At 49.9% G+C, this 22,559-nt stretch overlaps 9 protein-coding genes across 9 annotated transcripts; 5 read left to right on the top strand and 4 right to left on the bottom strand.

Annotated features, from left to right (window-relative positions):
- Positions 1-111: 111 nt before the first annotated feature.
- On the top strand, positions 112-2,445 carry F5J12DRAFT_720577 (uncharacterized protein; the record flags this gene model as incomplete). The annotated part of the gene is made up of 5 exons (XM_051741246.1): positions 112-517; positions 588-900; positions 966-1,306; positions 1,372-1,472; positions 1,528-2,445. 5 exons carry the CDS (start codon positions 112-114, stop codon positions 2,443-2,445), a joined length of 2,079 nt encoding a protein of 692 aa, XP_051600170.1.
- Positions 2,446-2,955: 510 nt separating this feature from the next.
- Positions 2,956-4,442, top strand: F5J12DRAFT_905489 (uncharacterized protein; the record flags this gene model as incomplete). The annotated part of the gene is made up of 5 exons (XM_051748665.1): positions 2,956-3,039; positions 3,267-3,821; positions 3,877-3,942; positions 3,994-4,284; positions 4,338-4,442. 5 exons carry the CDS (start codon positions 2,956-2,958, stop codon positions 4,440-4,442), a joined length of 1,101 nt encoding a protein of 366 aa, XP_051600169.1.
- Positions 4,443-4,699: 257 nt separating this feature from the next.
- F5J12DRAFT_720397 (uncharacterized protein) lies at positions 4,700-6,496 on the top strand (the record flags this gene model as incomplete). Its single annotated transcript, XM_051741236.1, has 3 exons — positions 4,700-5,146; positions 5,199-5,271; positions 5,328-6,496. 3 exons carry the CDS (start codon positions 4,700-4,702, stop codon positions 6,494-6,496), a joined length of 1,689 nt encoding a protein of 562 aa, XP_051600168.1.
- Positions 6,497-7,378: 882 nt separating this feature from the next.
- On the top strand, positions 7,379-10,207 carry F5J12DRAFT_81055 (GH3 auxin-responsive promoter). Its single transcript, XM_051744789.1, has 7 exons — positions 7,379-8,427; positions 8,489-8,730; positions 8,789-8,938; positions 8,989-9,168; positions 9,221-9,366; positions 9,416-9,582; positions 9,643-10,207. Exons 1-7 carry the CDS (start codon positions 7,821-7,823, stop codon positions 9,918-9,920), a joined length of 1,770 nt encoding a protein of 589 aa, XP_051600167.1. The 5' UTR covers positions 7,379-7,820; the 3' UTR covers positions 9,921-10,207.
- Positions 10,208-10,349: 142 nt separating this feature from the next.
- On the bottom strand, positions 10,350-11,823 carry F5J12DRAFT_80788 (uncharacterized protein). The gene is made up of 6 exons (XM_051744695.1): positions 11,589-11,823; positions 11,084-11,537; positions 10,900-11,025; positions 10,726-10,853; positions 10,515-10,664; positions 10,350-10,465 (listed from the first exon to the last, which is right to left on the bottom strand). The coding sequence occupies exons 1-6, from the start codon at positions 11,606-11,608 to the stop codon at positions 10,432-10,434; spliced, it is 912 nt and encodes a 303-aa protein (XP_051600166.1). The 5' UTR covers positions 11,609-11,823; the 3' UTR covers positions 10,350-10,431.
- F5J12DRAFT_81047 (uncharacterized protein) lies at positions 11,705-12,585 on the bottom strand. Its single transcript, XM_051744785.1, has 3 exons — positions 12,515-12,585; positions 12,048-12,463; positions 11,705-12,000 (listed from the first exon to the last, which is right to left on the bottom strand). Exons 2-3 carry the CDS (start codon positions 12,406-12,408, stop codon positions 11,801-11,803), a joined length of 561 nt encoding a protein of 186 aa, XP_051600165.1. The 5' UTR covers positions 12,409-12,463; positions 12,515-12,585; the 3' UTR covers positions 11,705-11,800.
- Positions 12,586-13,322: 737 nt separating this feature from the next.
- On the bottom strand, positions 13,323-16,632 carry F5J12DRAFT_829007 (ABC transporter type 1, transmembrane domain-containing protein). The gene is made up of 18 exons (XM_051745651.1): positions 16,048-16,632; positions 15,874-15,982; positions 15,681-15,813; positions 15,569-15,624; positions 15,439-15,515; positions 15,319-15,387; positions 15,076-15,268; positions 14,927-15,023; positions 14,895-14,898; positions 14,600-14,817; positions 14,446-14,537; positions 14,339-14,394; positions 14,279-14,284; positions 14,142-14,208; positions 14,038-14,073; positions 13,944-13,963; positions 13,784-13,892; positions 13,323-13,702 (listed from the first exon to the last, which is right to left on the bottom strand). The coding sequence occupies exons 1-18, from the start codon at positions 16,453-16,455 to the stop codon at positions 13,578-13,580; spliced, it is 1,875 nt and encodes a 624-aa protein (XP_051600164.1). The 5' UTR covers positions 16,456-16,632; the 3' UTR covers positions 13,323-13,577.
- Positions 16,602-17,950, top strand: F5J12DRAFT_828999 (uncharacterized protein). The gene is made up of 6 exons (XM_051745650.1): positions 16,602-16,841; positions 16,891-16,984; positions 17,037-17,144; positions 17,202-17,216; positions 17,273-17,335; positions 17,382-17,950. Exons 1-6 carry the CDS (start codon positions 16,678-16,680, stop codon positions 17,688-17,690), a joined length of 753 nt encoding a protein of 250 aa, XP_051600163.1. The 5' UTR covers positions 16,602-16,677; the 3' UTR covers positions 17,691-17,950.
- Positions 17,936-19,389, bottom strand: F5J12DRAFT_828995 (uncharacterized protein). Its single transcript, XM_051745649.1, has 5 exons — positions 19,117-19,389; positions 18,880-19,066; positions 18,317-18,826; positions 18,046-18,268; positions 17,936-17,994 (listed from the first exon to the last, which is right to left on the bottom strand). Exons 1-5 carry the CDS (start codon positions 19,195-19,197, stop codon positions 17,973-17,975), a joined length of 1,023 nt encoding a protein of 340 aa, XP_051600162.1. The 5' UTR covers positions 19,198-19,389; the 3' UTR covers positions 17,936-17,972.
- Positions 19,390-22,559: the final 3,170 nt, after the last annotated feature.

The following is a 22,559-nucleotide window of genomic DNA, read 5'->3' as shown; positions in this document are numbered from 1 at the left end:
GTCTATCCTGTTCGTACCGTCCCGACCATCCACGTGACAATTGCATTTATTACCAAGTTTCGAAGTTGAGTGGTTCGGTCAGCCAACCACTGTCATCCGCAACCCGCCATCATGCCAGGACCACGAAACAAAGTCAAAGGAAAGTCAAAGACTAAGAAAGATCGCCCCCAGCCCCAGATCGCTTCTGAGAGTCAGACAGTAACGCCAGAAGCGGAACCCGCTCAATGCCTTACTTTCCAAGTCGACGAGGAGACCCTGTGTTGGAGACCCGCCACACAAGGATATCCACCTCGTTGCGACGTTCACCGCGGCCAGTTCCAGATCCTGTACAAAAGATACGCAGATGCATCCAAGGTGGTGGACCAAATAAAGTGGGGTCGACAGCTTCCCGCCAGCGAGCAAATTAGGCGTTACACGGACTGGAGCACAGTTCTGGAAAAGGCCCGTTTGGTCCGTCAGTATATCGATGCTATCCGGATCGAAACAGAAGGGAGTCTTTTACATGCCCGAAGGTTCCGTCTTGAAGGCGAGCAAGCGAATGTATGCGCTCTTTTTTGACTCTTCCCCTGACTCTTCGTCATCCCTAGTGGACGACGCACACAAGGCGCGCATGAAATTCCTCCAAAAGGAGATGGTAAACGCTCGCGACACTCTGGACAAACTGCACACTCGTGCGTATGAGCTGTACATCTCGATTATTCCCAGTGCGCGAGAGATAACCAAGTCGGCCGACGTTCGTTCACCTTCGCCGTATCCGCGTGCCTCGCGACGGACGGAAGATCTTATTGCGGCGGCAGGATCGGACTCCCGTCTTTTTGAGGTGTTGCAGGTGGAGGGCAGGACCCTTGCCCGCGTACCCGAAACGGGCAACGAAGATCTTATCGAGATCCTACTTGCGGAGTAAGTTGTCTCCTTCCTCAGAACGTACTTCTCATCATAAATCCGATCCACCCCCCTGTGTGCAGGAGGAAGCACGCGCTTCTCACCGAATTTAGTCTCTTTATGGACCCTGAATGCAAGGTCATAAGGGAAGAAACGGATTCTCCATGTGAAGAGGCGACCGAGGCTGTGGTGGAGATGATCCACCTTTGTTATCAACAGTTCGCGCGACGCATAATTTTTCATGAACCCACCCTCTTTATGAAATCACTACGCAAGACGTCTTTGGATGACTTCTTCCAAAGCAACGATTTCGACGTCGAGGATGCTGTCAGATTCATTGATTTGTTTACAGAATTGTTGGGATCTACGCTGACATGGTGTAAAGATGCGATAGCGGACGCGCTCACCATTTCCCGTGAGGGCAGTGAGGGCAGTGAGGACACTGTGACCCCAAACAACACCACCGATGGTAAGTCACAATTCTCCCAGCCTCCCACGTTTTCCCCTCGATCCAGAAATCAGAAGATAGGCTACAACTGCTCGGGGGGTATATCTTCAAGGCTACCGACCTTACGAACGAATCCTGGTGGGTGCGTCCTCTTTGCTAACTGGTGGTGCTATTCCAAGCATCAACGGCGTCGATAGTATCTCCTTAAATTGACCAGTCCGCCCAACGACATGGAGCATCGCTTCGTCCGACTTTGCCAAAATTTTGACGACCTCATAACTTTTCTTTCATTCTGCGTGTTGGGTCTCGTTCCACCTCCAAGTTTCTGTCGCAACCAGCCTGGACCTTTTGATCCTTCGCTATCGCGACTCCATTTATCGCTGTGCGGCGTGGTAGTCGCGGACATGGTGTCTCCTCCGTCGACCAATGCGAAAGGTCCTGTACCTACTTCAGGGAAAGCGAGGAAGCACGATTGCATCGTTTGGGCCGAACACGAGGTCAGGGCACACCTTTTCGCCGCTATCAGGAACGAGAGCGACGCTTTTACCGATGCTTTAATACGAGAACTACGGGCACGCCCCGACCTATTTCAAGTCATCGTTCGATCGGAAACGGATCCCGACCAAGTCGTTGCATTCGGAGCTGGCCCCGGAGAAGCTTTACCGAGCATGCGAATCCGCACCTTCGAAGCACCACCTGCACCGGCTTCGGATCCTCCAAAGGGTGATGGCGAGTGGAAGGTCAAGAGAACTGCCCTCGACCTCTTATATGGGACAACGAAAGACAACCGCGGCTATTTCACGGTCCATGCGTCGGAGAAAAAGTGGTTCTTTCGATTCAAGACGTTTACGGTGAAGTATTTGATCGTCCTCGATGCGATTCCGAACCGCGATCACAGCCATCTGGCACGAAACCTGGCTTGGGCGGCACTTTGCGCCAAAGGATACGGAGAAGGAGAATATACCCTACGCAAATACGCAGAAGCGGGAGATAAGATAGTCAATGACTGTGCGGAAGAACTCTTTGGGTGGATGCCGGTAGAATGGACGTGGTCGCTTCCACTGATTGCAGAGCAACTGGAGGTGCTCGCAGAACTGGAATTCGGAGATGTGTAACCATCGCAGTCAAGTCACGACTCGTATTTCTCCTGGATTGTTGGTTACTAGGGGCACTGTCGGACCCTTTATATAGCAGTATGATTTATTGAGTTTACCGGTTCATGTGCGAGAGTGCAGCTCTACTGAACAACGCGACGCAACTCCAATATGAACCTGTGCGGAAGCACCTAGTCCTTGGTCCAGATCCGGGAAACCGTTTGAGAAACGCTGGTCCGACATTCCGGGTCAGAATTCTGAGGGGAGAGTGACAATGATTTGGGAGGTGACGGCGATGATCTCTGTGTACGTGCTTGGGGTGCCCGTATGTACATGGGAGACAAAACGTCAGCCCAGCCGATTCCCAGCCGATTTGCGGTCATAATATCAGGAGCATCATTAGACCGACCACTGACGTCAGAGGCCCCGTCAAATCGAGCCCCCAGGGGTTGGGGCTAGCCCACGGGCCGTACCACGATAAATGCCCTGGAGCTATGCAAGAATTTGTGTCATTGATACAACCTTCCACTCATGAAAGCCTTTTCTCGCATATTCAAAAACTCTCGCAAGGGTGCGTTACGCTCGCAGGAGTGCGAGAGTGAGAGGACGAACACGGTAAACAAGAGCGAAAACAGCTCTGGTTGCACTCGGGAGTACAGCAGCCCAGGTGTGCCAAGCCCTCCTTTCAAAGATCCCACGCGGAATTTTATGGGGTCATATGCTAACAAACGCGTTACGTCCTAGACGACTCGGTCGAGAGCACGAGAACGAGAACGAGTACCAACACCGTTGCCCCTCTTCCTCCAGATCCTGACTCTGGCACCCCGATCGACTCCGCTGAGCTTGCCGACATCATTGCCAAACACGGACACGCACCAGCGACGGCATGGCTGGACAGAGAGCGGTACCATGTATGGCGACCAAGATCGCCACAGTCATCTGCGGGCTCATTCTTACCTATACAAGGATATCTGTGCGCAGATGGATGGGTATTTGCATGGGGAAGCCCAATCGTGCCTGAAAAGAAAGAGGATGAAATACGAAGGGTGGCAATAGCATTCGTGGAGTGGGTCCAATCACACCACTTGCGCCCAGTGTATTGTTGCGTCGACGCTGAGCTGGAGGATATACTGGGTAACATGGGATGGTCGACGGTGCACTGTATAAACGAGGACGTGATCGATGCGGAGCACGTGTTGGAGCTGACGAGCGAGGACGACAAGGGTGGGCATGGACCGATGGTGAAGGATTTGAAGAAGAATTTGAGGCGGGCAGCAAGGGCGAAGATAGAGGTTGTCAGGATCAATCGCGAGGAGTGGACACAAGAGCTGAGGGAAGAAGTTGAGGCTGGGATTGAGGAATGGAAGAAGAATAGGAAAGGTTTGCAATTGGCTGCTGTATGGCTATCTGTTCTTGTTGTAGACCATATTGGACTGACGGGGGGTTCTACAGACATCCTTTGACCCCTGGCTTGATTTTGAGAACCGTCTGTATTGGGTAGCGAAGAAGGGCGAAAAGGTGGGTTCGGTGTTCACACTGCATGCCGGGGGCGTTCTGAAGCATGTGCAGCTCGTTGGCATACTCATTCTGACGCCGGCTGGGGATTCCTACGTGATCAAGAACTGCGTCTCGTTTCCAGACGCACCCAAGGGAACGTCTGAGCGGCTTATTCACGATGGGCTGCAAGACCTGGACAACAAGCATGAGCAAGGAGGTAGCATGTCGGTTACGTTCAACATCAGCGCGGCAGGGGACCTTGAACCGACGAGGAATATATCTGGATGGAAGTTCACGTGGTTAAGTCAGACGTACCGGAACGTATCCAAGGGCGCAAACTTGCTCCAAAGGAGTGATTTTAGGGTGAGGATTACCCAAAAGCGCTTGAGAGATTACTGATGTGGCGAAATGGGCAGAGAAAGTTCGATGCATCCAAAGAACCCATGTTTGTGTGTTACCTTACGGAAGATGGATTTGGATGGGACGGGATAGAGACGCTGTTGAGGCTGTTGCGACGATGATAGTTATCCACGTATTACTCCGAGGTTAATCCTGGCTGAGAGAACAATTTGAAAAGAAGGGTGTGGTCTGCTTACCAATTCGGGCATGCCAAGAAGAAGAAGAAGAAGGGAGAGTGTGACAGGTGTGACGTGTGACGTGTACCTTGCAGCTCTTGTCACTAAAGTGTAGGACGTCGGTGGGCTCGATGGCCAAGACTTGGCTTGGCCCCCAGGGGTGTCGATGGCTGCTCTTCCTTTGCTACCTCATTCCCTCCGCCATGGCAGACTCGTCCTCCAACCAGTCCTCCTCCTACGCCTCCGACCCAATCCTCCGCTATCGTCCCCCCTTTGCTCAGTCTCTCCCCGTCCAGATCCTCACTACCGGAATCGTGCTCACCCTCGTCGTCGTGCTGCTTCTCCATCTTATCTTCACCGCACAGTACCACTGGCCCATCGCTCGCCTAAATTACATCCTCCAACTAACCGGCGTAATCACCCTCCTCACCTCGGTTATCGCTACCCTCTATGTCGTATTCATGTCCACCGTCCTAGAGAGCCAGCACTGGCCATACATGCTTTCTTACTTGGCTGTAGACATGCCAAAAGTACAACTCAACGGCACCTTGAACACGACCGACCCGACCGTCGCGTATCAGACCCAATGGACCTTTGCTCAGATCGCCGCGTGGACTGCTATGAATGCAACTACCTCCGTCATCGTCCAGGTCGTCTTCCCCTCCCTCTTTTGCACGCAGCTCAAACTCATGTCCATTCCAGATAACTCATATACATTTTCTGACTCTCCTCTATCCCTCCGATCTCGAGGCAAAGCTTATCTTTTTCACTCTTGGTAAATTATTTCGTTTCCTGTGCAAAGATAAGAGACCCTGAACGCACCCCTCACAGGTCCCCTTGCTATCATATCCGCTGTCATGCAGCTCCTCCCTCTCATAGCCGGTCCTAATGCCATCGGAGTATCCGAAGGCGTCCGCAACGTCTGCAATGCCGCTCTGTCCCTTCTCTTCACCTCCTCTCTCGTTATTTGGGGATTCTTTGTCAACCGAAAGCAAGCTTGGCGCACAGACGGTGGAACAGCTGCATTCGGAGCTGGCGCTATCATACTCGCACTCATCTCCACCACACTCAACTTTATTTATATACCTAGACAAGACCAGTATACGTGGATGCCAAAATTAATGTGGGCCGTCGTGCTTTGGCAGAGCTTTTTGGGCTGGTGGTGGTGGGTAGGTGCGGGTGTGGGCGTTAGAGAAGTCGAGGAGTCGCTCGCCAAGGAGCATAAGAGACAACAGAAGAGGAAACTCAGGGAACAAAGGCGGAAGGAGCAGAGGGAACGTGCAAAATCTGTATGGAAAGGTGTCACGAGCACGTTCAAGCCGACCGGTACCAGCGTGCGCACACAACAGGGTGAGGAGTCAGACGGCGGTGGGAGGCAGACGACGGGTCGCACACCATCGTCGACAACGGACACGGCGCCAACGACGTGGCGGTTGCTGCATCCCGTACACCTTGCACAGAGTTGGTTTGCGCGACTACGTCACGATCACTTGACAGCTGCACATCTCCAGGCAGTCGAGCGAGTCGAACGAATCCACCAGGTATTCGGGCGAGAGGAAGCCCGAAACTCGATGCGGGAACCGGGGGCACAAGTTGTCGGCTGGGGTCTTGGTCACTACGGTGTGCGGGAAGCAGAGCGAGAACGGAGGGAAGAACTTGGGGTCGACGAGGGAATTGCCGACCCGAGTGGGAGCAAGGTCAAGAATGTAGACAATGACGACGAATTTTCTTCGTCCTCTGGTACGGAGTCAGATGGTGGTGCCCCCTCTCGGGATCGGTATCGGGATCAGCACGTTCAGCTACGTCGACGGAGTACGAGCGGACACCATTACGCCGCGCCACAATCCTCGCCGTCACGAACGTCGTCGTCGCCAACGGAGCCGCGGCCATCGTCCCCACCGGCGCGATTTCAAGAAGTGGATGACGCCACAGGGTCGTCCATGTGGTGGTGGGGACCTCTTCGCAAATGGCGTCTACAAGATTCGACGACTTATCGGTGATTCCATTTCCGTTGCCCCGTGAAACACAAAAAAGTAAATATGAATACGCTCTCCGCTTTCGCATGCTATGTTCTTTTAGAGGCAGTCAAGGACTGCGCACCTCTATATATTGTTGTTGAGTCGCTGTAATTTTTTCTTGTAACCATATATCTGAACGGAAAATGCCACCTTTGTTGCTTGCTCAGGTACACAGGGTCTAGATTGTGCAGTGCAGTAGGTAAAGGTGACGAAAGTCCATGGGGTAATTACAAGACGAAAACCACTTTATGAGAAATCCCGCAAGCACCCCGTGCAGAATGTTCAACCACAGCTTCAATCCGCGGTGTTTCCAGTTCTTGAAGAAAGATGTGTAATGTTCCGACGAATGTCGGGGTCAGATAATGATGATCAACACTCAGGGATTCCTTCTGATCGTAGGTATTATGCTATGTATATCCCCGTTCACGGCTTCAGGCTAGAGGAAGCAGTCAGACGTGGGAAGGGGCTTGGGTTCCTGGAAGTCGAATTTCCTCTACTGTACGAGAACGCTTCGCGAAGTGGGGTCTCCTCGAAACTGATTGAGACGGAGTCTGAAAATACCGTTGAGCACTCAACTTTTCTCACGCGTAGTCCCCTGATGCTATCTTGAGACTCGACGGAAGACATTACAGCAGTTTGTGAAAATAATGTCAGTAGCAAAATATTTGTGAGCGCGTCGTTGGGCGGGCATGCGCTCGTTCTTGCTTGTTCCGTCGACGACCCCGAGTACTGACCCGTCGCCAGTGAGATGTTCGTGAGTCGAGGTGACGCCGGTAGTTATTCTCACTAGTGTTTTCATGCCAGCTTGGTACATTTCCTTATTGGGCGGAGCTCACGACGCGCTCACAAGTATTTTGCTACTGACGTTATTTTCGCAAACCGCTGTGACCGTTCGACCGCTGAGAGCAAAAGGTGCACATGTTCTAACTATCCCATATGTATATGGTTGCGATTGCAGGACCGTTCTGACGCTTCCAGTGAGTCATTTATGCGGGAGAAGCTGTACGAAGGTGAACGTGCTCTCAGGACGGCGACCAAGGATCACAACTTATTCTGCAACTTCGCGCTTCCCTGCCACTGGTAAGTGTACATGGCCAGATATATAACAGTCGAACTAGAACCCACCGACTAAATCTGCTCGCTGGTGGCACTACTACATCGCTCGTGCATCATGTTTTCTTCGTCGCTCGGAGGTTATCCGGTCCGAGGGAAAATGCTCTTGCGCGCTTCTCTTCAGTGGCGAGGGGGATGTGTGTAGATATAATACCAGTACATATGTCGGCTTCAGGCAAGTTGCCTGTCCACAATGTCACCCTCGCAAGTCCCCCAACCCATCCATGTCTTGTCTCCTGATCTTGTTGGTGTACTCAAGAATAGCGTAGAGGCTACATTGGTAGCTCTTATCAAGAAGAACAAACACACCCGCTATTTTTCCGAATCTCCTGTCTTTGCATCATTTCACAGTGCAATACGCAATCTTGGGAGGGGCGATTATGGCGGCATTTCAGATGATATCTTCCTGGAAACCTATCGTACCACGATCCCGTTAACAACCTACAGCTCTTACGAGCCTTTCGTGGCTAAATTCCTTGCGGAAACTTGTCAGGAGGACGATATTCGAGATATGTTCTCGCCTGGGTTGCCCCATCACATAGCGACCACGAGTTCGACCTCGAGCCCAAAGCCAAAGTTTTTCTGCAAGTATAAACACGATCAAGGTTCGCCTTATGCCTATGGTGATGGAAGAACGACCTTCTGGACCTTTTCCCTCCACTATCGCCAGTTGGTGAAAATCCAAAATCGCAACGGAGACATAATTAAAACAATACCCGCCGGTTTAGAGTCATCTGGAGGGGCCCGTATGCGGCATGGTTTGACAGTGGAAAATGATCACTTGAATATGAAGTTGGCAGGTAGGTCTCGTCACATCAAGCTGGAATGTCTGTGTTTTACAGTAAAATCATCGTTCACCAGGAGAATGGGCCACTTCTCCACCCGCCGTTGGCTTCATCCGCGACCATCGCACATTCTTGCTCACGCACACACTCTTTGCACTCGCAGATAGCAAGGTTGAGACGATATCTATAATCTTTATTACGTCCGCAGTCGATATGATACGCTACATGGAAGAAGAGTGGGAAACCCTGATTGCTTCCATTGAGACAGGTGAACTCCCCGCCTGGGATGAGATCAAAGATGTCCGGGAACACCTTCAAGTAATCATTTCCCTTCTAGTTAACAGTTGTAGCAAGCTGACCTGGGTATTCTATTTAGCCCCATTTTCCTCCACGCCCAGAGCGTGCTGCTCAGCTTCGTACAGTCGGTAAAGCAACGGACCAACCTGGCTGGCTGTTGAAGATTTGGCCGATGCTCAAGACCACTCTTTCCGTCAGTAGCGGTGTTTTCTCTGTTGGGGTTCCGAAGGTCAGCTTCATTACATCGAACAACGCCCTCATGCCCAGCTTCTGCATTAGTTACGATTCTACTTGGGCCCCGACGTGCAGTTGCGTAGCGTCGGGTTTGCCTGTTCCGAAGTCTACATTGCTTCAGTCTATGACCCTTCAGATCTGAATCTTTTCAAAGTCACATCACAAGACATCATCGAATACCTTGACGTGGTCAAGGAGGAAAATGCGTCTAGTATCGTCCCCCCTGTAAGCTTTTTCGCTTTCCCTTTTACCCGGCCCAATCTGATTCAAAGGAAAGTGGCTAGTTGAGGTCGGGAAACATTACGAGGTCGTGGCCACCACCCGTGATGGAATGTGGCGCTACCGTTCTGGAGATGTCGTCAAAATTGCAGGCTTTGATCCGACCGACGGCTTACCTATCATTCGTTACTTCGAACGGCGGAAGCAAGTATGCTGATATCCTCACCAAATTTTTTGACTAAAGAAAATGCAGTGTTATTACATGGATGGCAGGGGGTGCGCTGACTGAGAAGCATATCGCCACTGCTATCTTAGCGGTGCAAGATACCCTTGCCCCGATAGTCGAATTCACTGCCATCATCGATAGCTGCAGCGGGATTCCCACCCTTGGATATCTTGTTGAAGTTCATGGCGAACTTCGTACGTGACTAATATCTCCCGGGTAGTTCACGATGATTCTTACTACCACCAATTTCAAAGATCCAGAGGCCGCCAAAGCTCCCGTGAAACTACGCAACGAACTTTGTCGCCTAAACGAGGAGTTTGATCCACAGAGAATGCAGATACCCACCATCCGGGTGTTGGAGCCCGGAACGTTCGGGGAGTACAGACATTGGAGAACTGGGGTGACCAACTCCGGTTCCGGACAAACCAAGGTCCCTGTGTTGATATGGGACAATACGGCCCGAGAGTGGATGTTAGCGCGAGTCCGGAGGGAATTGGGTGTAAATTCGAACGGTAGAGCCTTGCAAGGCTGACTGTGAGTAGAGAGTGACGCTATCGACGCTATCACGAGGACACAAACAACTCATATCGCGTCTGTTTGACCAACATGGTCCCGGTCTAGTCATACTTCCTGGCGACGTCGCGACCCGAACGGAATGGCCTGTGTCATCAGTGCTCTAGATTTATGTATGTACTTAGCACATTAGGCATAGAGGATGGACCTGTCGTCGATATCAGTGTATTGTACCATGTATAATACTCATATGTCCTGACAAGTGCGACAGCCGTCTGGGCCTACTGCATGTACTTTCGTATGGACCCATTAGTTCATCCGAGTCTCTGCAGAATGCCTGGGAAGTTGTCTCCATTGTTAGTTGCGGGAAAAGCATTCCTGATGTTTGACCGCACTTTTGAATCTGCTGTTGGGAGGTCACTGCGCCGATCGAAACATGGTAAAAAAGGGACAATCAAGAATAACTATTTCTTTTGAGAAGACAGTATTTATATTTTACAAGTTGTGCCAACAAAAATGCCGCATGCAATCTACCACGCGTGATGTCCACCGCTGACAACGATGCTGAGACGTGCATGAGTAGTGAGTGCCAACGAGGACGATAAACACTAACTCGCTTCCAGTGCAGAAAGTAGACGCATCAGATGCAAGCCAGGTGATAACACCGCGAAGCTCATCAGGCCTTCCCATTCGTCCAAGCGGGTTCAAGCTGGACCACTTGTCGAGCAAGTCAGGGTGGTTATCAATGAATGCTGCAGTCATCCTGGCTCGCTCACCCGATCAGACACAAGGCTGCCACGAACATGAGAACCATATGTACGTACTTGGTGAACATATAGCCGGGGGACAACGTATTCACACGAATCTTCTTCTCTCCGAGTTCACATGCCATGCTACGTGCCATCTGCAACACAGCAGACTTGGACGAGTTGTATGAAACCCATGCGTGGTCCTGCAGCAGGTTCGTTATATCGTACGTCACATTAGGCCAAGCTTACCCTGTTGGTAAGACTTCCTGATATCGACGCGATCAAGATGATGCTGCCACCACGGCCGAAGCGTGCCATCTGCCGTCCAGCAGCCTGTGCCGTAAACAGAACGCCAGTTGTGTTCACCTCCACGACCTAGACCAAAATGTGACCATCAAACAAACGGGGTTCTGGTTCCCGTGGCATATATTACCTCTCTGAACAGGTCTGCAGAATATTCCAAGCAATCCATCTGCGGCTTGAGAACACCGGCGGCAGCCACACAAATATCCAACCTTTGCTCCTCATCGCCTATCTCCTCTGCTTTCTTCCAAAGCAACTGTTGGTCACGCACGTCCGTGGCGAAGTACTCGAGCCTCGAGCCGTTATCAAGCTTGCTGACATACTCTCGGGAAGCGACAAATTCTTCTGAAGGCTCCTCAGGAAGATCAAAACAATAAACAGCTCTCGCGCCTGCCTCGGCCAGCGCTATCGCCATCTCGAGTCCGAGCCCCCGATTGCCTCCAGACACAAGTGCCACTCGATCAGTCAAGGCAAACTCGTCAAATATTTTTGGGCGTGGTTGGATGGAAGGGTTGGCCTTCGCCTCAAGGGCAGCTTCGACGCCTAAAGGACCAAGAGGACACGCAGATTGGGCCTTTGCTCTCCTTGAGCAATAGATTAGCAACGGTGTTCCATAGGTGCCTTGATCTACTCACTGACGGACTTCGCATGACATTGTTAACTGATGAGTTCAAGCCTGCAAACTGGAGATGGGTGAGGATATTGACCAGGCCTCTAGAGAGGAGATAGTATGCGAGGGCTTTTTATATCCCCTGCACAGATAGGGGAGTCCATAAACTTTGTCCAGCTGACCCCATAACGATAGAGAAAGGAAGCCTCCGATGTTCATACGATGACCGTATGTACGTCAGCGTCCCGCTGGCACTATCAATCCGACTACCACTTTGGTACTCTGGTCAACCATGATGTAATCACCGCGATTGCCGGTGGAGCCTGAGGGGCAACGTGCCGCGTGTTGGCTGTTCACATTCTCCCTCACTTGTCTTCCACCCATAAGATTAGCTTCTTGTTTGCGTCCAAATTGACGACGACAACGGAATAAGCCCTCTATGGGACTGTGATCATCATTTTAGTTCGTCAAAATCCCTACGTACCTTCTCTCCCAAGAACCACCAAGGTATAGTCTTGAGGCTTGGGTTTATCAAAACGATCTCGCCGTGGTGGCATTAACTCGTTGAGACCGGGATGGATCGTAGAATTCATTCTGTTGCCTGCTCTGAGCGGTTTTATGACCTGTTCAGCCATCGACATAGTTGGTGGCCAAGTCCCAGGATTGATGACGATTACCGGGTGCAAGTGAGTTGGATGTTCCTCGTGTTTTGGTGATCTAGGTTGACGTTTACAACAGTACCAGGCCGCTACATATGAGGTTATCATCAACACTCTCGAACACTTACCCGGAACCGCTCTCGATGCTGCGTGGGGACTTCCTGAGCTTGCTGCGCTCCACATCATTTAGTGTTCCGGGAATTTTGACCGGTTACAGCAGTTTGCGTAAATGATGGAAATCCTCAAAATATTTGTGAGCGCATTGTGAGCTCCGCTCAATAAGGAAAAGTACCAAGCTGGCATGAAAACACTACAACCCTCCATAACCCATACCTTTTTCCATTTCCCAAATTCCCATACCCCTGACTAGCTCTCAGAAATCCCATACTCTCTCATACCCCCATACCCTATGTCCTATCCCGAATGGGTATGGGTTACAAGGGAGTCGATTATGCTGGCGATCTAGGAAATTACCCAGGTGTACCTGGTATCACAACATGAACTTCCGTTTGCTTCTTATCCTCATAATAAGCATAATCAACTTGCATGTGGCTGCCTTGCCCATGCGCCAGCCTGCTGGGTAAGATGCAAGGGGAGGGCTACTCTCCCCTTCGCCTGTGACGTGGATCCTAGCTGTTGTCGTGTTCACAATAATTGCGCCTGACAGTGACATTGACCTGCTCTGGATGATCAGTACGGATCCTGCTGTCCTGTAAAGACCTACTTCGTTGTTACCTAGGGTAGGGAGATTGGCAGAGGAGTTGGCGTGGCGGGATCAGCGCTGCAGATCTGATGAGAAGACATTTCGTCACAAGGCAAGTTTTATCAGCTACAAAGTAAGCTCACCAGGAGTAATTGACAGAGCTCTTGAATGTCTTGTTCACCTTTATTGCGGTCAGCTAGCTCACAGTGGGGTGCGCCTCACATCGAAGCGGTATTGATCCAGGCGGATCGACGACGACAGAGCCCTCATGTAAATAAGTATGCCTGTTCTTGATGTTCAGGACAAGAACAAAATGTTGAATGAAACATAAAGTAGGCTAAACATGTCTTCAATTGAGCATTCGAAGGTATCCTTTCAAATTGGTCGAGTATTCAAGTGAGTGATGGGTTGAATTATAACGTGCGGATAAATACATACGTAGAGATAGTACACTGGGGTGCATCAATCTATAGTACTGTGTTGTCCAAAGACCCACGCAAACGATGAGTCTAGGCTGGTGACCATTGTAAAATTCCTTCTCTCCTTCACTATATCCATTTCACTCCGTCTGTCTAATGTACCTGCGCTATCCGCTGATTGAAGAACGTGAACTTCTGCGGAGAAGAGCGCGTGAGTGGAGAGAGGATGGTGGTCAAAGGCTTTCAGGAGCCAACCCAGCCTCTGCGGCACCGAGTTGTGCGGCCATCAATACCCGGAACCTCGAGTCTTTTCGGCCCACAAGTTCGCGATAGGTGCCTGATTCGGTAATCCGACCGTCTGAGACGTGACAGAGAAATTGACAATGGTCATTTAAACGAACGGAAAAACAGAGGGAAACCAAGGAGAAACAAAACGTACCTTCAAGCACAACGATGCGTTCTGCGCGTGCGATCGTAGACAATCTGTGGGCAACGATGAGACATGTCGTCTGACGGTCTCGCAGGATTTTGTCAATTGCATCGTTTACCTAAGAAATCGTAAGAGCGAACTTCCAATGAGACAGAGACGTATGTCTTACCCGATGCTCCGACGTGGCGTCTAAGGAACTAGGTAGCCTCATCCAAGGCAAGTATCGCAGGTCTCTTGAGCAAAGCGCGCTGCGATTGCAAGACGCTGTCTCTGTCCGCCACTCAAACTCGACCTTCCGACTGTTATGGGTTTGGTATCATTTAAATTATTTATCCAGGGCAAGAGACGAAAGAAAGGCAGAACTCACTTTCTGTGTCGAAACCCTTAGGCATTCCCCAAACAAAGTCACAGTTAGCCTCCCGAGCAGGCCGTTTCTATCTGCTCCCGGGTTGCATTGGGGTTTCCGAAGGCGATATTAGAAGCGATCGTTCCGGTGAATAAAACAGGGTCCTATAGGGAAGCGATTGTAAGCCGAAATAGCATAGTTGTGAACGTTGCGCTCGCCTGAGGAACGATTCCGATGATATTCCTCCAGGAATTGGGGTTAAACTCCCTGATATCTAGACCAGAAATGTCACGCAAGACCTTCGGAGCGGTTTTTTTAGACGTACCTTGACCATCAAAGGTCACCTTTCCACGCACAGGGTCGTAGAATCTCAAGAGGAGCGACTGCACAGACGACTTCCCGCCACCACTCCTTCCTCTGGAAACGGACCCAGTACCAATCGTCAAACACAATCATCGCAAAAGATCACACCTACTCACACAATTGCTACACTCTCTCCGACGGCGACTTCAAGATTAAAATTGTCTAGGATTACCACGCCTCTCCGGCTTGGATACTCGAATCCAACATTCTCAAACTTGACAACGCCCCTTCGAGAGGGATCCAGCTCGATGCCCTGATTAGGGGGTATGGCAGGCTTTCGATCTAAAATTTCGAATATCCGCGTGCCTGCACCGATTCCACGCATTATAGAGGTCTAGGAGAGCAATGAGCGGGGTCGCTGACGCGAGCAGGGCGGCACATACAAAGAAGGAACTGCGAAGTCGTCAACACGATGCTCAGAAGGAAATTGGTGTGCGCCTCACGAGAGCATTTGAAGACCACTGCCAACGTAGACCGTATACAACAGTAGGCTAGTGAGGTCGCCAACAGTGATTGCGCCTTGCGCAACCAGCGTTCCACCTTACAAATGTAAATGAGGAGCGCGCGGTGGTATGGGCGTCAAAAGACTGACCATATCCTAGCAAGCCAAGCATCGTGACATTGCCACTCCAGCCCGTGCTTCCAAAGAAAATCCCACTAGCGATGGCTTCTTTGCGTACGAGGTTGAGCACATTAGTTACTTGTTCGTGAAACTTCTGCTGCTCCTGAGCATGCCCGTTGAACGCTTGGACTGTCCGAAGTCCTGACAGGGATTCTTGAGCAACCTGAATGTAAAACGTTAAAGGAATCAGAGGAAAGCAAGGAGGTTCCCTACTTTCGTCATCTCACCCATGGCTTCCTGAGTTTGATTCGACAACTTCCTAAGATAACGGCCATACCATACCTGCCGGAACAGAATGAGCGGCAGCCATATACACATAAAGAATGACTATACGGCTCCGAGTGAAACAGGAGGCACAATTCCAAGCATCAGAAGGGTCAGTTTCGGGGAAAGATAAAACATGGCTCCGACTTGACTCCACACATGTCAGTTACGTGGGCTAACTGAGGTCAGTGGCACTCACGCCCAACAGAAGACATTACGATTGCGCGAAGTCCATCAGAGAGGTTGTTTGTCACGCTGCGAAAACGACCGTCAACACTACTGAAGGTTCAGAAGAACATGTCTGGCACAACCTTTCACCCACAATACTTGAATCGGCACCGAGTCTACTTAGAACATCGCCCTCCCCCTTCTCGACAAATTCTACCTCTTGCCTCAGTGCAGCACCATACATGTTCTCTCGTAGACGGGCGACTATGCGCTGACCTTGTGGTTCGCGGAAGGTGAGGAAGCAACGTCAAGGGGACGAAAGAGTAAGTTACGAACCTGACATGCGCATGAGAAAGGAACGACCAGCATTACATACAGCGCCTGTCGTGAAGGCTAGTAGAAGAATCCCTGATGCCTGCCACGTCGTAAGTCCAAAGGGTATTTTCTGGCCAAGGTGCAACGTCATGATATGTATACGGCTCGAATCAATTTCTGTGGAACAGTTCTTACCGGATTCTCGGTCGAGAAATAGTCGATCAGTTTCCCAATCGTAAATGGCACGCTCATGGCAACGGATGAGGAGACCAGCAGAAGGAAGACGGCGAAGAGGAGTGGTTTTTTCTCTGGCTTCGCAAGCGAGATGACTTTGCGAAGAGACGAGCCGGTAGCGGGGCCAGACTGTAGCGCAGAGGGCAATGTCCGAGAAAATATACTAGACCGCTCCTTCGGCTGCGGTTGCGTAGAATAATGTCGCGCAAAAGCAACCCGAGATATCTGCGCCAACGGGACGTGTCTCGACTGTTCATGGACGAACAGGAATTTGGCATTGAAGTGCACAGGTCGATTCCAAGGATTAAGGCGACATGGCGACGCCAGTACCTGGTTCCTTGCTAGATGCAACACGTACGAACCAATCATTACTAGAATTTTGTCAGCCTCCAAAAGACATTAGGGATTCGACGAGAGAATCTTGAGGAGCTTGGGACTTGCAAAACAACCGAAGAAACGTCCGGCACACACGACACGCCGGTCAATATGGTCACGTGATGATGCGATCGACTGCATATCGACACTAAGTCGTAGATAACACTTACCGATTTTCACGAGTCTTAAACAGGTTTTCACACATCGCCGAGAAAAATGTGTAGTCGCTGCCTCAATTCAGACGGTGACGCTGTTATAAAGCGACCATCTCAACAAACACTTCATCGACTCTGCGACGACCACTACACGTCAATGGCGCAGGTGTACAGAGTCATGAAGCTAAGTGACACAGAGGGCCGCAGATTATCTGTGAGTCCCACGTAACCCTGAAATCATACTAATTGATTCCTGGAGCTACATTTTACAGATTTGGGTGAAAGAGGTCATAATCAAAAGCGATTTCGATTTGGAGAAATCGTATTTGAAGCATACACAGAAGGAAATACAGAAGATCGAAGAGCTGGTATGCGGTGTACCCTACGTAGTGTACCGTGAAGTAAAATGACATTTTGCAGGTCTGTGAAAAAATCTGCGACTTCGACAGATACGAGGACAATTGGGCTGCCGGTGTGCTTGTAAAGCGCCTTCTCAAAAAACGTAGAGGGCTTTTGGGTTGTCGGTTGGTGAGCCTTGCCTTACCCTATTGAACGCGTCCGATTCGAATGTTAGAACCATCCCAGGAACTCCAATATACTGTAATTTTTTTAAATTTTAATTGCTGGGTTAGCACTTGCTGAGATTCTACTGTTAGACACGTCCATCAAGGACGAATGAAAAATTACACTGTTCTCAGTCGAGGATAGACGATGGATTGGTACTTTTTCGATTCCAAGAGTCGTTACTTACTAATATCGTACCAGATGCGGCCAGCAAGCACCAGCAAAAAAACAGACAGCGTCTGTTCTCAAAGGAAGGATGATGGATGGTGGTCACAGAATACCCCCATAAGTCGTCAAGGCCATAACAAACTACGTGAATTCCTTGACGAGCTTCATAAGACTCATCTTTTGTTTGCGCTGGTCAAGGCTGGAATCACAGGGAATGTCCAGTTTGACTCTTTTATTAACATGTCATCCGCGGTGAGAAAGGCTTTTTTGGTTTCTGCTTTGGATGACACACCGCATGAGGCGGATGCGATTCAAATAGCAGCGTTGCAATATGGGACATAAGGAGTTAAAGGCCAATCCAGAGCCAATCAAATGTACAGTAATTCACATTGAAGGATGATCGTTCTATTTCCTATGTAACAACTTTATAATCAGGCGATGACACCCCGGAGAATATCTGGCTGTGGAAATAACTTTGTCAACAGTTCCCGCGGGTCGGACAGCTCAGGTTTACTGTCTATCCGACGACCAACCACATCCACCAAGTGTCTCTCGATCCACCGTATCACTATACTCTCCTGCCAGACACCGTTCGTCCATACGGCCAGTGGGCCATTCCACTGGTCACGCGTCGACGGTGCCTTGTCTGCAACAATGTCACTCCAAGTAGTAACCACAATTGAAGTAAAGGTCTTACCCTTGCAACACTGCATAATCGTTGAGGGGAGACGGCTCCATACTAGCCAGGACATGGAGAAGCGGTGACAGGTTTATTAGGTAACGAACATTGGCAATGCGATTCCCTCCGAATTTCAAGTCCACGGTGGCTATGTCGTATAGTCGCGGTCTGAACTGTTCTGTTCGTGTTCGTGGTTTAATGATTGCAGTTAGCGTGATTTTGGACCCGTAACAATAATACCCTACGAGAGCAGTTCAGCCGTGTAGGCAACTAAAAGAAAAATACTCACCGAGGACATAAGGCAAACTGGGACACGTCCATACGAAGTTACTCCTCAGTTCAGCACTAGAATGCTGTGGGTCGCATGGTCCCTTTTCCTGACCCTGAAACAGGCACGAGCCATCCAGAAGGAAGGCATATTCAGGACGACACTCGAAGTCGCGGAAACTTTTACCGCGCGGAATCATGAACTTGAGGAGTTTACCGACATTAACGTCCCAAAAGGAAATGAAGTCCCGCTTTGTGCTGCCCGTAGGCACTCGGCGAGTGACCGCACAGAAGACTGGATAGAAGTATATGCTAGTTCCGCCAATTCTGAAAAGACTGCGGAGGTCATCGGCAGTGCACTGGTCGGAGTCATCTTTGGAGACTAATGATTGAAACTCGGGCTCGGGAATAGGAATTTTCTCGGCCTCGGATAATGGGGCTTCGAGGAGTTTACGCAGGTCCTCTAGTTCCGGAGGAACGAGGTCCATGCATCGATTGTTCATCCACATGTCGACAATTTCGGCAGCAGTAACTATACCAAACACTGAAAATCTCGAGTTCGAAATACATCAAGCGTTGGCCTACCTCGGGGTTTGTTTGTGAACACAACAACAACTCGACCCTGGGGGACATCTGACTCGAGGAATGATAAGGTGTCACAGGGGGAGAGGTGGATGGCCTTGTCTGCAAAAAAAGCCTTGTCTACCGCCCCCAGTTCATTTGCAATGTCCCCAAGCCTGCGGCAATAGAAATCGCCAGCAGCATTGCGCAGCTGAATAAACGTGAGCTGCGAGAGGTAATTTGGAGTGAAATTTTACACACCTTGTAGACCTCGACATGAATTCGACCCGGTTCCAAGTCTGCAAAACTGCAGATTGACATGGAAGCATGATCTAATAACATCTGGACTTTGCTGTTGTTGGGGATGTTGGTGGTTTCAACATTGTAAATCTTGCATGTTCCTGATGGTTTGAGCTCATATATTATATAAGTGATTCATAGCATAGTCTGAATGCAGGTGGTGGCAGATGGTGGATGAATGAATGAAGGGGGTGCTGGCTCATGACAGTACTATAGTGGCACTCAAGGTGGCGCTGGAAGCACTCTGGAATTGTTCTGGAATGGCATCTGCAACTGGCATTGGCCTTGTGGAGTTTGAAAAGTTATGTCTCCTCTACAACCACACATTTGGTGCTCTGCTTGCCTGCAAGCAATCTCAGGTCAGCCCATGGTGTTGTCACACACCAAAGGTGTTTGGTGAGGTGGACATGGATACAGCTGATGAATGGAGATGAAGACCATAGCCCTCATGTGAAGAAGGACAGCCAGGAATGTTGGCAGTCATCCCTCACACAAGAACAAGTCATCAGTGCCAGAGAAAAAGAAAGGGAGTGAGTTAAGTGCTGGCTAAAATTCTTAAGCACCTGTGTATGGCATTCCAGTTTTTGACATATCTCCACCATTTCTGCAGATAGCAAGACCATTCCCACACTTGCTTGTAGTGCTCAGCCACATGATCTTACCTTCCAAAATTGGAAAGGATTTGTGCACTCCACACATTTCTACAGCACTCCCTCCAAAAGATGCTCATTTCACTAAATTCTTCTGATATGGCCACCTCTACATCAATCATTTTGCTTGTCCCCTTTGCTAGGGACCATGGCTACATATATCTACCAGGGGTTCCTACCAGCTTCCATCCTGCAGCATCCTGGTACATCCCACCCTTGCCTGTGCCCTCTCAGCCCATCCAGCAGACAGTGTGTTCTTTTTGTCAGTATGACCTCCAGGAGGACATTCTTTGGTCACCTCAGGTCTGTCATTTGCTTGGAAAGGTCTTATGTGGTCATTTCAGTCTCTCTGGTCCAAGAAGCATATGGATCCTTCCTCCCTGCTCCCTGCAATGTCTTCATACTGGTCTCATCCATCATTCTTCCAAGATTGTGACAGCTACAGTATAATCTACTGTTCTCCACTCTCCCTGATCACATCCATGATGAGTATGATGCACATCTTGCCTCCTTGTTGCAAGATACATCAGAAGACACTCCCCCTTCATCCTCTCTTCCAACAGAGCCTCATTCATGAAGTTTTTATTTGCTTCCCTGAAAGGATGGGGGGGAAAGTTGCAATCCCCTATGCTCCTGTCACCCCACAGACCCCCAAAGCTTGACCCCTGTTGACATCTGACTCACCCTGTCCACTTTTGGATGTACGATATTGGCATCAGATCAGTCCTGCCTCTCTGTCATCCCACCTTGACCTAGAAGTGATCTCTTCAAGATGTGACATGCACAGCCTCCCCCTAATGCGATTCCAGTGCGCTTTCCCAGTTCCTGACATTACTTGACTCATACTTTGATGTTCTGACTGTCTTTGACTCACCTATTGCCAATACTTACCAATCTTTTGACTTTGCTTACTGATTCTTCACTTTTTGGCTTGCTAATCCTTACCAATGCTTACCAATGCTTTCCAAGATGATTACCCATTGCTTACATTCCTTACTCATCAGTTACCAATCACTTACCAAGTGTTTGCACCTTGTTTTCCAAGGGCAACACCCCTGTACTGTATATAAATCACTGTACTTAGATAGCAAAGAAGAAGACATCAGAGAGCCCCTCTTGCTTGCATTTTATCATCACTCAGTAATTCATTCAGCAGCTTTGATAGTTGAGACTTTATTAAGGGTCTGTTATGCTCGGGCATGGTGACTTCTTCAAATGGAATAGGCACGAAGCACGAGAGTAGGGAAGACTATGGGCCGAACTTATCATAACCCCTATGGACAAGGTATTGCTGAAGTCTGACAAAGGTCTTGTCTACTGGCGAGTCCTTGAAGGTTGTTCACACGGAGAGAAGATGAGGACGAAAGCAAAGTTATTAGCTTGGTTGCAAGTTATTGAAAAACTGCAGATACAGGACGAAGTACATAGGGTTATATACTCCTAAGTACGAGTACCGTACCAGTCACGACAGACGTGTCGCGATGCATATCCACAGTAATCAACAAAGTCATCAATGAAATATGAACGAGTCATAACGAGTCAAAGGACAAAAAGGGAAACTGATCAGCACTGCCAAGCCAGCCTGTGCGAGGCGGTGTCTAACCGGGACTATAGTACAACAAGTAAGTGACATAAATGAGTCAGAGAGAGTCACCAGAGCAAGAAGTAAACAAGTTGTCCATCAGAGAGGGTGGTGGAATACCAGATCACGGGTAAGGAGTCTCGACAGGTATTGGAAATACCTGGACAGCAGGTGATCTGAACGTTCCACAGAGCATACGCACTCCTAGAATAACGACGACTATGAACGACGCGACAAGGCACGTGACACATGTGACTGCGAAGAGCCAAAAAAGGAAGGAGCCCTGATGCGGGTGTAACATCACCCCCCCCTCAAGGTCCTCAGACCCGTGAGGACGAGGTTGGAGTGGCATTCGTGGGGCATGTGGAAAGGGGTCAGCGAGTAGTATAAATGTGGGAGCGCGTTTGAGAAGCAATGGGCGCAGATGGCGATGGAGATGGCGGCTCCTCGAGGGCCGGAGTAAAGTGGGAGCCACGCCCATTCTGGCACGACCAATGTCCCAGGTAACGACACTGGAAGCAGGCATGCTCGTACAAGGGGTGTCTGGCAGGAATGGGAGACTGCCCTCCAAGGTAATACCATAATTGATCAGAAGGGATGGGGACGAAGGGAGCTGCAGGGAGAGGGTCGGAGGTGTGGACGGCATTAAAGTAGTGTTTGTGAATACCGGCCCACGACGCGTCCTGTAACAAGACCTCCCAAGCAGAGTTATGAGTCCCAGTTCCCAGTCGTGCCCCTACCTCTTTAAACAACTCGCTAGAGTCTATGAACCCTAGTTCCATGGCGTGCCAGTGCTTTTCCTTCTCCTGATCCGTTATGGTATTTTTGAACTTTTCACCCGAAGCCGATGGTTCCTCTTGCTTCGGTCTGATGTGATCGAGAAGCTGAGAAGCCAGCAGTGCCAAGAACTTTCCTATTTGTTGTTGTTGAAGGTGATGATAGGCGCCTCTGGTGACAGCTTCGGTAAGTTCCGATGAAGCTTTTTCCAACATGTCGATCATGATGGCTTCTGATAGTGGGGTGGTTCTGGAAAGCTTCTGAGTCTGAATCTTCGAGACAAGGCCGCTGATCATGTCTGACGCTCTGTAGATTTGAGACAACAACCCAAAATACACAACCTGTTCTGGTGAGCACCTGTCAATGTCATCCCCGTTGTGGAAGACATCAAGTGC

The sequence above is a fragment of the Pisolithus orientalis genome, assembly GCF_024613125.1.
Source record: "Pisolithus orientalis strain OTSU chromosome Unknown F5J12scaffold_13, whole genome shotgun sequence".
In the NCBI taxonomy this organism is placed as follows: Eukaryota; Fungi; Basidiomycota; class Agaricomycetes; order Boletales; family Pisolithaceae; genus Pisolithus; species Pisolithus orientalis.
The sequence above is the reverse complement of the archived record's forward strand: the minus strand, read 5'-3'. Positions and strand labels throughout refer to the sequence as shown.

Coding starts and splice junctions, on each gene's coding strand:
- F5J12DRAFT_828995 (XM_051745649.1), bottom strand. CDS start 19,197: ATGTTATTAGATCATGCTTCCATGTCAATCTGCAGTTTTGCAGACTTG. Junction 19,067..19,116: donor TTCATGTCGAGGTCTACAAG/GTGTGTAAAATT, acceptor ACGTTTATTCAG/CTGCGCAATGCTGCTGGCGA. Junction 18,269..18,316: donor CAGTTTGCCTTATGTCCTCG/GTGAGTATTTTT, acceptor CTGCTCTCGTAG/GGTATTATTGTTACGGGTCC.
- F5J12DRAFT_80788 (XM_051744695.1), bottom strand. CDS start 11,608: ATGTCATGCGAAGTCCGTCA. Junction 11,538..11,588: donor ATGTCATGCGAAGTCCGTCA/GTGAGTAGATCA, acceptor CTATTGCTCAAG/GAGAGCAAAGGCCCAATCTG. Junction 11,026..11,083: donor CTGCAGACCTGTTCAGAGAG/GTAATATATGCC, acceptor ATTTTGGTCTAG/GTCGTGGAGGTGAACACAAC.
- F5J12DRAFT_81055 (XM_051744789.1), top strand. CDS start 7,821: ATGTCACCCTCGCAAGTCCCCCAACCCATCCATGTCTTGTCTCCTGAT. Junction 8,428..8,488: donor CTTGAATATGAAGTTGGCAG/GTAGGTCTCGTC, acceptor ATCGTTCACCAG/GAGAATGGGCCACTTCTCCA. Junction 8,939..8,988: donor TCTCTGTTGGGGTTCCGAAG/GTCAGCTTCATT, acceptor CTTCTGCATTAG/TTACGATTCTACTTGGGCCC.
- F5J12DRAFT_81047 (XM_051744785.1), bottom strand. CDS start 12,408: ATGATGTGGAGCGCAGCAAGCTCAGGAAGTCCCCACGCAGCATCGAGA. Junction 12,001..12,047: donor GGTGGTTCTTGGGAGAGAAG/GTACGTAGGGAT, acceptor ACAGTCCCATAG/AGGGCTTATTCCGTTGTCGT.
- F5J12DRAFT_829007 (XM_051745651.1), bottom strand. CDS start 16,455: ATGATTGGTTCGTACGTGTTGCATCTAGCAAGGAACCAGGTACTGGCG. Junction 15,983..16,047: donor ATTTCTCGACCGAGAATCCG/GTAAGAACTGTT, acceptor CACCTTGGCCAG/AAAATACCCTTTGGACTTAC. Junction 15,388..15,438: donor CTCCTGTTTCACTCGGAGCC/GTATAGTCATTC, acceptor CTGTTCCGGCAG/GTATGGTATGGCCGTTATCT.
- F5J12DRAFT_828999 (XM_051745650.1), top strand. CDS start 16,678: ATGTGTAGTCGCTGCCTCAATTCAGACGGTGACGCTGTTATAAAGCGA. Junction 16,985..17,036: donor TACAGAAGATCGAAGAGCTG/GTATGCGGTGTA, acceptor GACATTTTGCAG/GTCTGTGAAAAAATCTGCGA. Junction 17,336..17,381: donor CGAGGATAGACGATGGATTG/GTACTTTTTCGA, acceptor ATATCGTACCAG/ATGCGGCCAGCAAGCACCAG.